The sequence below is a fragment of the Lethenteron reissneri genome, chromosome 1 (genome assembly GCF_015708825.2).
Source record: "Lethenteron reissneri isolate LAM-NWPU_2019-01 chromosome 1, ASM1570882v1, whole genome shotgun sequence".
NCBI classification, from domain to species: domain Eukaryota; kingdom Metazoa; phylum Chordata; class Hyperoartia; order Petromyzontiformes; family Petromyzontidae; genus Lethenteron; species Lethenteron reissneri.
The window spans coordinates 8430827-8442174 of NC_083779.1; the positions used below are offsets into that span (position 1 = coordinate 8430827).

Here is an 11348-nt window from a genome sequence, read left to right on the forward strand (position 1 = left end):
AATAAGAATCGAGCGTAAAGGACCAACCTTAGTAAGATGGCCGCTCGCCAATAAGAATCGAGCGTAAAGAACCCCCCTTAGTAAGATGGCTGCGCACCAATAAGAATCGAGCGTAAAGGACCCCCCCCCCTTAGTAAGATGGCCGCTCGCCAATAGGAATCGAGCGTAAAGGACCCCCCCCCCTTAGTAAGATGGCCGCTCGCCAATAGGAATCGAACGTAAAGGACTCCCCTTAGTAAGATGGCCACTCGCCAATAGGAATCGAGGATAAAATACCTCCCTTAGTAAGATGGCCGCCGCGAATCCACTCGGCGACGCAAATTGAACTGTGGAGCATTGGGGCCCGTGGCGCGAGGCTTCCAATTCACTCATCAGGGCCCCGGTCACTTAAGCGCGGCGGCGACGGCGACTTCGCCGATGTGGAAGATCGGCGATTAACCGAGGCGAAGATTGGCGGTGGCGAGCCGGGTGGGGGTGGCCTTGGCCGGGCCATGTCGCTCGTGGCGTACGCGAGCAGCGACGAGGACGACGAGGAGAAGGCGGCGGCCGCGGCGTCGACCCCGGGCCTCTTGGCCCCGCGGCGGCGCGGGCAGCCAGTGCGCATCGCGGCGCCAGCCCTGCGAGCCGTGAGACCCTCACCGCCGTCACCGGACATGCTCTATCCACTGCTGCGTGAAGGCCTCGTCACCACCATCGCCATCATCACCAGCCATTCTCTATCCACTGCTGCATGAACCCTCTTCACCACCATCACCAGCCATTCTCTATCTACTGCTGCACGAAGCCCTCCCCACGCTCATCACCACCATCACCAGCCATTCTCTATCCACTGCTACTGCATGAAGCCCTCACCACCATCACCAGCCATTCTCTATCTACTGCTGCTACATGAAGGCCTCAAAACCACCATCACCACCATCACCAGCCATTCTCTATCCACTGCTGCATGAAACCCTCATCACCACCATCACCAGCCATTCTCTATCCACTGCTGCATGAAGCCCCCCCCACACTCATCACCACCATCACCAGCCATTCTCTATCCACTGCTACTGCATGAAGCCCTCATCACCACCATCACCAGCCATTCTCTATCCACTGCTACTGCATGAAACCCTCATCACCACCACCACCAGCCATTCTCTATCCACTGCTACTGCATGAAGCCCCCCCCACACTCATCACCACCATCACCAGCCATTCTCTATCCACTGCTACTGCATGAAACCCTCATCACCACCATCACCAGCCATTCTCTATCCACTGCTGCATGAAACCCTCATCACCACCATCACCAGCCATTCTCTATCTACTGCTACTGCATGAAACCCTGATCACCACCATCACCAGCCATTCTCTATCCACTGCTGCTGCATGAAGCCCTCATCACCACCATCACCAGCCATTCTCTATCCACTGCTACTACATGAAGCCCCCCCCACACTCATCACCACCATCACCAGCCATTCTCCACTGCTGCTGCATGAAGCCCTCATCACCACCATCACCAGCCATGCTCTATCCACTGCTGTGCTGGGAGGCTGTCGCCCCACACCACCTCGTCTCTGTCCAGGCGACGTGTCCCTGACCAAGTGCCACCGACGTGATGGTCACAGCCGATGAGGGATGTAGACTTCGTGTCGTCACGTCGCTTGTTCACACAACATCCTTCAGCTGCGTCTTAAGGCCCAGGTCACTCCTCCTGTGGATGTGTGGTTAGGGACGCCACGGTGGCTATGAGATGTTGACTACCTCTCCTGGTATGCAGGAGGTCGTGGGTTCCATCCCCACCCTGACTCCTGCTGCTGTATATTTGGAGTTTGTGGTGTCCCTCTCTCATCATCATCACGGTGGCTATGAGATGTTGACTACCTCGCCTGGTCTGCAGGAGGTCGTGGGTTCGATCCTGACACCTGCTGTATATTTGGAGTTTGCGTGTCTCTCTTATCATCGTCACGGTGGCTATGAGATGTTGACTACCTCGCCTATTATACAGGAGGTCGTGGGTTCGATCCCGACCCTGACGCCTGCTGCTGTATATTTGGAGTTTGCGTGTCTCTCTCATCATCACGGTGGCTAGGAGATGTCAACTACCTCGCCTGGTATGCAGGAGGTCGTGGGTTCAATCCTGACTGACGCCTGCTGCTGTATATTTGGAGTTTGCACGTTCTCCCCTTGGTCGTGTGGATTAACATTTAGAGACATCACGCGTTTAGAGTTTTGGCTGCTATAAATGTCCACGTGATGATAAGCCACTTTATTTCGCTATCATTTGTGGCCAGGTCGCTTCTGAAAAAGAAGCTAATAGCTCAGTGGGACTTGCCTGGTAAAATACAAAATAGTTTGGTTGTTGTGTGTTTTGATGTGATTGTGCATTTGTATTTACGTCACATTAGTAGCCTGCGTTCATGTACACACGAAGGTGTGTGTTTGTATCCTCTTTGGTTCTTTCGGTAAAGTCACGTAGGTAGAAAAATCTAATAAATCACGACGTTTCGATCGCAACACAAGCAATCGTCATCAGGTGGGACAACCACAGCAAGAAAAAAACTGCTGAAGTAGGCGTGTTGCGATCAAAACGTCGTGATATATTCATTTTCTACCCACGTGACTTTACCGAAAGAACCAAAGAGTATGGATTCCTGCAGTCACGAAAGCTTCAAATCAAGATCGGTGTGTATTTGGTTGCATGTAATTACGTGTGTATTTGTTTATGAATGTTTGTGATTATATGGGAGTGTTTGTGTCATTCAACCCATGGCACTTGGGTCTGCCCCGTGACCTCCAGTCAGTGAGCCTTCGACACTTTCACGTGGCCTCGGAGTGCACCAGGCCTGGCACGAGCGCCGTGGTGACGTCACCGCCACTTTAAATCTTGATTGAACGCTAATTTCTGAGGAAATAATTTTTGTGTTTAGTTTGTTGTCCTTCCCGCGCGCCTCCAAATAGCACGGTTGGTGACGTACAGTGCGAAAGAAGTTCAACATACACACACTTAGTGACGAATGGCGGCTGATGAACACAGGAACCTGTGTTCATACACCCATGTTTGTGTAACTGTTTAGGAGTCTGTGTTCACATGCTTACATGATTGTGTTCATGCTTATGGAGTCTTGTGTTCACATGCCATGAGGGTGTTGCCCCGTGTCCCGCAGCCTGACTCTGATGATGAGGACGAGGAGCCGAAAGTGAAGAGGTTTGTGCCGTCCACGGTGAGTGCCTCTTCCTCCGCCATCGCTCTCGCTCGCTCAGACGCACCGCCCCTATATTTCCGTCGCTCAATGCCGCTCACTCGCTCACCCCAGCTCACTCGCTCTCCCCCGCTCACTCGCTCACCCCCGCTCACTCGCTCACCGCCGGTCACTCGCTCACCCTCGCTCATCCCCGGTCACTCGCTCGCCCCCGCTCACTCGCTCACCCTCACTCACCCTCGCTCACCCGCTCACCGCCGGTCACTCGCTCATCCTCGCTCACTCGCTCACCCCACTCCGAGCACTCACGCGACCGCTGCTGTCAACTTCACTCACCGGTTTCCTCCCAGTCACTCGCTCACCCAGTTGTGCGACTCTTCAACTTGCCGGCAAGTTCGCACAACAACGGTAATAATTGGTGCTGTTAATTGTACACCATGTGACAACGACATTTGTTCGGCTACGTCGGGTGGCGTGCGGGGTCTAGACGACACAAATGTCATCGTCCCATTACGTTGGCCTGACGCAACAAGTCAATTCTGATTCGCGATGTCGGTAAACTCGCGTAGGGTGGCGCTTCACGCCGTCCGCCGCTTGGCAAACCCAACCGCGCTCCCCGTCTCGTTCCCCCGTGCCGGCAGGTGTCGCCGGGCGCCACGGGCCTCTCCGCGCTGCTGCCCAAGCCGCGGGGCGGCGTGCTGTCCGCCTCGTCGCTCGCCGGCACCAAGGTGACCTCGCGGCCGCTCGTGCCGCACGCCTTGACGAAGGCCCGCAGGGCCGCGGCCCCAACGGCGGCGCAGGTGCCCAGCCCCTCGGCCATCAAGGCGGCGTCGCGGGCGGCCCTGCTGCAGCGCGTGGCGCGGCAGGCGCTGCCCCACGCGCTTGACGACGACGCCAGTGACGGCGAGGAGGAGCAGGCGGCTAGCGGGGGCGGCGCCAGTTTCTTCTCGCTGCCGGCGCGGCCCGGCACGGGCGCCTCGCCGTCCGGCGTTGCCGTCAAGCTGCTGGGTAGGCCCACGCCGCCGGCGCCTGGTGGCCTCTTTAATGGAGCGGCTTCGGAATTAGTTCCGCGGTTTCATCTTCCGTGGCCCTTTCGCCAGCGGTGACGCGAGCCAGCGATTGCAGGGATGGGCTTTCAGATTACCGTGTACAAAACACGTTCCTTCGGAGTGGGCAGGTAGGAACTTTGTTGGACAGCGCATTCGTGCGATCCGTGTCACGCGGCGCAAGCTGCGTGGGGCGGCGTGTCACGTGGTGCTGAGCCCGCCCGAAGCGCTCCATAAAATACAAATCGAGGGCGTGGCTATGCACGACAGACAGAGAAATAATCCCTGGTGGGCAGTCTGGAACTGTTGTTCCTTCCTGTATTAATATCCTTATTCTGAAGTCTGCCCCGGCTCTTTTTCTCTTGGGACAGGAGCCGGGACGGCGGTGCCGTGCCCGGCGACGGGCGACTCCGTGCAGGACGCTCCCCTCGAGTTCTCCGGGATGAAGGCGGACGCTGGGGAGCCCGGAGAATTCCCCGGAGATTACGGCGGTGGTGGCTACCAGGTACCGCACCGCCACCACGGCACACACACACACACAGGTACCGCACCGCCACCACGGCACACACACACACACAGGTCACATGCAGCAACCACGTCACACACAGGTGTCGCACAGCCACCACGGCACACACACACACAGGTCACATGCCGCATCCACGGCACACACACACACAGGCCTGTCTGTATTCTTAGTCTTGGTTCTGGCTCAAGCGAGCAGTGGCTCAAGGCCCGTGAGCTTCACTTGAGCCGGCTGTGGGCACGGTCCCAGTCGCGCTCGGGATTTACACGAACCGAGCCTGAGCCGAGTCGCAGCCGAGCCACGAATAAGAATACGGCGCTGAGGGCTACGTTCGGTCGTAGTTCTTCACGGTCTCCGCCTCGCCGATTCCGTTGAGTCCACCGAGTCATTTGTTCCGTGCGCCAGGGCTACTACGAGCAACCGTACGGCGCAGAGATGGCAACTGCCGGCACCGAGCCTGGCACCAGCATCGTGGACAACGACGCGGTGAGAGGCCCCTTACCGCTCGCCTCACCACCTCGCCGCTCACCACACCACCTCGCAAATCACCACACCACCTCGCCGCTCACCACACCACCTCTCCACACACCATGCCACCTCTCCACACACCATGCCACGTCGCCACACCACCTAACTACTCATAACCTCGTTAAAAACCTAATCACCTAGCCTCTCACTACAAACACCCATCACCTCCCCTCACCTGTCCACACCTCGCCTCGCCGGCCCCTCTCCCGGTGGCCGCTAACATGGCCGCGTGTCGCCGGGCCTCAGTTCCGGCGGCTGCAGGGCAAGAGGAACCGCGGGGAGGAAATCAACTTCATTGAGATCAAGGGCGAGGAGCAGATGAGCGGCGCCAAGGAGTGGCTCACCAAGTCGCTCACCCAGGAGAAGACCATGAAGTCCTTCAGCAAGGTCACTCAGAGTTCCCCGGCGGCTTCACGGGGGCGGCCCGTGGCGGTGGCGCATCCGCCGCTTTGTTGCAGAGGTTTTTTTTTTGCCGTCGTTCTTGCCGAGTGCAATAACCGTTGTACGCCTTTTGGTGTCATCTGGTCCAACACCAATGGAGACTAGGCTCTAAGGAAAGCTGTCTCGGGTGTGGACCAATCAACTTCAAGGACAGTGCATATCATTATCAGAATTGTTTCTTTTTGTTTGCATTTTGACTGCTTGTGTTGTGGTTATTGCAAACATGATGCCTTGTATAAAGGTGTCAGTTTTGTACCAGTTTAAAGGGTTAAAACCTACTACTATGTGGACTCTCGCTTGTTCCACCTGTACGGGACGGAGCGTGTCCGCCCTTGCACGTGCGCGGGTTCTTCTCCGGGCGCTCCGGTTTCCTATCAATGCTCATTGATTGGTTCCTGCAAAGACCAACGCTCCAGTCTATTGACTCATCGTGGTGTTCCTGGGAAAATAGCTGAATCTCAATGTTACAATAATCTCCGTAATTATAATTGTTATTCTTATGAACCCTTGAGACCAAATACACGAGGAGGAAACGCTCCTAAAGTCTCCTGGACGGTGCTTGGTAGGATTAGCGCGGCGGGTTAGCGGGCAGTGCGACGGAATCCATTGCTTGGCCCGGGTCGTTGAGGTTTCCTTTTGTGCACGCCTCTTCGTCGTTGGCATCGCCCACGGTGGTGGGAAGGGGCCCCCGGGACGGCCGCGTGTGACGCCTCGTGCCGCTGCTGTGTTCACAGAAAAAGGGCGACCAGCCCTCCACCCAGCAGAAGCGCAAGCATCAGATCACCTACCTGATGCACCAGGTGAGCGCCACACTCGCTCCTCGCCACGCACGCCGCACTCGCCACAGTCCCTCTCCCATCTCCCTCTCTTCCATCTCCCTCTCGCCCATCTTCCTTCATCCCATCCTATCCTTCTATCTTCCAACCCTTTTTCTCCATCTCTCATGGATCACATCCCTGTCTCTTGCATCCCCTTCTCTCCCTACACCTCCTTCGCTCTCTCATACCCCTTTCTTTTTTTCCCTCCTCCTATTCCCCCACCGCTCACCTTCCATCTCTCTCCCCCCCCCCACCCCGGTCCCTACCCCAGGCGAAGGAGCGGGAGCTGGAGCTCAAAAACTCGTGGTCGGAGAACAAGCTGACTCGGCGCCAGACCCAGGCCAAATACGGCTTCTAGCGTCGGGCCAGCGCCACCGGCACCGGCACCACCGGCCGTTGTCAGCCGGCCGACGCGGCCAACTTCCCACAGTCAACCGGCCATAGCCAATGCCGCCGCGGTTAACGACCCACGGCTAACCGTCCATGGCCAATCCGGAGATTGGAGGTGGCGGCCGCGCCCTGTGGGGAGTTTGGAGGGAGTCTCCCTGGCACCGCTACGTGGTGCCGTTCTCGCCGTTTGGGTTCCCTGAGACGCCGCTAAATCCGGTCTCCGGCGGACCCGGGGCCGTACGCGCCACCGACATTGTGAGACGCGGGCGCCAGCGGAGAGTGAGGGCCAGCGCCTCCCCCCCACCCCCCACCCCCCTCTCTCTCGTTGGTGACCGCCGCTGTGTTTGCGCCGCCCGTGCCGCGTGAATGAACAATGTGAACAGGAACAGAGAATCGCACAAAAGTCATAACCGCGCGCGCGCTCAGGAACGTGTTGTCGCACACCCGCGTACGGATCTTGCGTGGAGGCCTTCCCACGCCATAGCTAATCGTTGGGGGGGGGGGGGGGGCGGAGGGTTTGTTTGGTTAATTCCGGATTGATAAAAGCGTGGTACAGAATGGTGGATTTTACTGCGCTGCCCTCCCGCTGCCTCCAATGCAGCAGCTGCAGCAACCTGTTGTGCATGGTGGTCGCTCACTCGAGCGCTTTCCAGGCGCAACCCTTGCTTAGCTTTGCGAGCCGGGGGGGGGGGGGGGGTAGGCTGCATTCCGGCCTAGCTCTCGAGGCACCGATAACTGTATGTGGGCCATTGACAGTGTTTTGGCCGGTAAAAACCCTTTTTGGACTTTGAGCGGGGTTTTTGACGATCATATGTTCGTGTAGTTTTGTGTGTGTGTGTGGTTATTTTTTTTACAAGAAAATAAAAATAAGCAAGCCATGTTTTCGTTCCCTGCGAGGCGTTCCCACCCACAAGCGAACGCTCTCTGCCCTGGGCGCCGTTGACTCCGAACGCTGGAGAGTTTTACATGTTGCACTGCAAGGCGGGTCGGGGGAGGTGGGGGGGGGGGTGGCTTCCACTCAACTCATAACCTCATTAAAAACAGCACCACCTCGTAAGCAAGAACCCATCGACCCGGGCACCGCACTGTGCGGAGTTTGATAATTGTTTTTTTACCCTTCTATCTGGCAACAAAACTGACAACTTTTTTACAAGGAGTCATGTTTGCATAGACCACAATACCTGCAGTCATAATGCAAGCAAAAACATAACTCTGATAATGTATGCACTGTCGTTGAAGTTGATTGGTCAGAGTTTATCAGAGTTATGTTTTTTGTTTGCATTTTGACTCCAGGTATTGTGGTCTATGCAAACATGACTCCATGTAAAAAAAAAAAGGTGTCAGTTTTGTTGCCAGATAGAAGGATAAAAAACCAATTATCATATTTTTTACTGGCAAATGAGGTTCCAATGGTGTGCGGAGTTTGTAAGAGTTCTCCTGCTGTCCGGCAGAGGGTTGCTGCCCCCAACATTTTCCGGTTTCCTCCCAGAGCTAAAAACAAAACCCGCCGGTCCTGGGAATGTGGAGTCGTGAGTGTGTGGGTGCGGGCTCCTGCCCCCCCCCCCCCTTCCTGCCCTCTACCCCTCCACGCTACCCGCCCCCCCCCCCCAAGCCACTGTCGCTCCTCGCCCCCACCGCCCGCATGGATGAATATCCGAGCGGGTCACGTGCTGTCTGATGTCACTTGAATGAACTCTGAACTTTGCGTGTGGGTGGCTTGTGTCGGTGGGGGTTCTGGCACCCGTGGCCACACGACGAGGTGGTTCCCCTGCAATAAAAGCCGTCTTTGTCTCTCCTCTCGGCGTTTGGCTGTCTCTTTTATTTTTAAATCTTTTATATTAAGTTCGCGTGCTTGCTTGCTTGCGTGCTTGCTTGCTTGCTTAGGACCGTGCAAATCTTTCGGTCGTTTTTTAACCCACTTCCCGTGATCCAATCGAGCTGACATTTTCCACACAGACTCGTTGTGCCAGACAATTATTGTTCGTGAAAAAAAATTCCCAAAATTTTACACTTTTTAGGCAAAAAAAATTTATTTTACATATATTCAAATAGAACGCATTCATGGCTTTGGCTGAACGTCAGAGTGTTAGAGCCCAGAGCGTAACCCCTCCACAGGCCGTGGTGGAGTAGCGCAGTTGGTCGCGCCCTCGCTTCCCATGCCAAAGGTCGCGGGATCGATCCCCGCGTCCTCCACAGGCGAATATATTTTTAAATCCTTTATATTAAGTTCGCTTGCTTGCTTAGGACCGTGCAAATCTTTCGCTCGTTTTTTAACCCACTTCCCGTGATCCAATCGAGCTGACATTTTCCACACAGACTCGTTGTGTGACAATTAATTTTCGTGAAATTTTTTTCCCAAAATTTTACACTGTTTAGGGAAAACAAATTAAATATTTAATTACCAATTGCTTAATACTGGCAGACAATCATCTGACCCATAGATTGCAGCCATCTCAAGCCAGAGGACGAGAGAACTCTCGCCGCCACGCATATAAAGGATTTAGAGTGAAAAACTTTGTTTTTACGGGTTTACTTGTTATTTGTCATCACGATTCTGTGAGTAAAAGGACTCAACGCCAAGCGGCCAGCAACGAACAGCACTAAGAGGGTTGAAGGAAGGCACGACCCGCACGGCACGCGCAGAGCGAGATGGTGACTCCAACACTGCAGTGATGCGGTGACAATCGGAATATTTATCCTGGAGGAATCCGATGAGCTATGAAGCTATTTTTCGCAGATGTCCAGTAGTGGCGCGTAAGTGCAAGAAAGGTGACCCAATCGCCCAAACGCATACAAATAAAACAAAACCATCCCCGTTCTAGCAGGCATAGCCTACTGAGGTATTGACTTCATTTTTAGAAGCGACCTGGCCACAAATGATAGCTCAACAAGGTGGCTTATCACCACGTGGAAATCTGTAGCAGCTAAATAATCTCAATGCATGGTAATTGGTTTTTTACCCTTTTATCTGGCAACAAAACTGACACCTTTTTTACAAGGAGTCATGTTTGCATTGACCACAATACCTGCGGTCGGAATGCAAACAAAAATCACACAACTGATAATGTCTGCAATGTCCTTGAAGTTGATTGGTCCACACCCGAGACAGCTTTCCTTAGAGCCTAGTCTCACATGGTGTTGGACCAGATGATGCCAAAAGGTGCACAACTCAAAAACAATGCACCATCAGAGTATGAGAGCTCGGGGTAAGCATTTACACCATTGGAACCTCATTTGCCAGTAAAACATGATAATTGTTTTTTTACCCTTTTATCTGGCAACAAAACTGACACCTTTTTTTTACAAGGAGTCATGTTTGCATTGACCACAATACCTGCGGTTGGAATGCAAACAAAAATCACAACTCTGATAATGTATGCACTGTCCTTGAAATTGATTGGTCCATATTCTTAGGTTTTTGCGGTTAAGTCACGTAAGTAAAACATCAAAATAAAAATAAAATAAAAATAAAAATCACGACGTTTCGGAGGCAACACAAGTCTCCGTCATCAGGTGGGACCGTCACAGCTGTGACGGTCCCACCTGATGATCACAGCTGTGACGGTCCCACCTGATGACGGAGACTTGTGTTGTCTCCGAAACGTCGTGATTTTTATTTTTATTTTATTTTTATTTTGATGTTTTACTTACGTGACTTAACCGCAAAAACCTAAGAATATGAATCTTTGCAGTCACGAAAGCTTCAAATCTAGAATTGATTGGTCCACACCCGAAACAGCTTTTCTTAGAGCCTCGTCTCACGTGTTTTTTTTTTACAGTGATACATTACTTTTTATTTCAAAGTCAAGTCATTAATCGGGTATTAAACATTTAAATCTCAAAGCCCAGCTGTTAATTAAAAGGCCACGTGCCACATCGTGTGGAGTAAAAGTCTCCGTTAAATGCTCCTGGAAAGGACCCCCAAGAAATTGTGCCACAATTAACAACAACTTACTTGCCCTGATTGAATAATTAAATAGGCATTAATAGTTTGCCGACGGGCGCATTATAATTTAATTTAAACCACGTAAAAGTGTGTCTCTTAGCCATCGAGTTAGTGAGGGGGGGCAGTTTCACACAGATGTGTGAGCTTATGAACGCCATTCAAACCAACAACTTTAAAACAAACCAAAAAAAATGAACAACAAAAAAAGCCCACCATGATCATTTGCATGCACGTGAAGACGGGTCGTCTCACATGGTGTTGGACCAGATGACGCCAAAAGGCGCAGAACTCAAAGGCAATGCACCATCAGAGTATGAGAGCTCGGGGTAAGCATTTACACCATTGGAACATCCTTCGCCAGTAGCATTTCGACCGCAGGTATTGTGGTCAATGCAAACATGACTCCTTGTAAAAATGAACCCGTAAAAACAAAGTTTTTCACTATAAATCCGTGGCGGCTAGAGT

General features: G+C 53.3%; 1 protein-coding gene across 1 annotated transcript; it reads left to right on the forward strand.

Annotated features, from left to right (window-relative positions):
* Nucleotides 1-333: 333 nt before the first annotated feature.
* Nucleotides 334-8732, forward strand: PRCC (proline rich mitotic checkpoint control factor). The gene is made up of 8 exons (XM_061568787.1): nt 334-626; nt 3156-3212; nt 3833-4199; nt 4609-4742; nt 5166-5246; nt 5535-5675; nt 6464-6529; nt 6819-8732. The coding sequence occupies exons 1-8, from the start codon at nt 492-494 to the stop codon at nt 6903-6905; spliced, it is 1068 nt and encodes a 355-aa protein (XP_061424771.1). The 5' UTR covers nt 334-491; the 3' UTR covers nt 6906-8732.
* The last annotated feature ends 2616 nt before the right edge of the window (nt 8733-11348 follow it).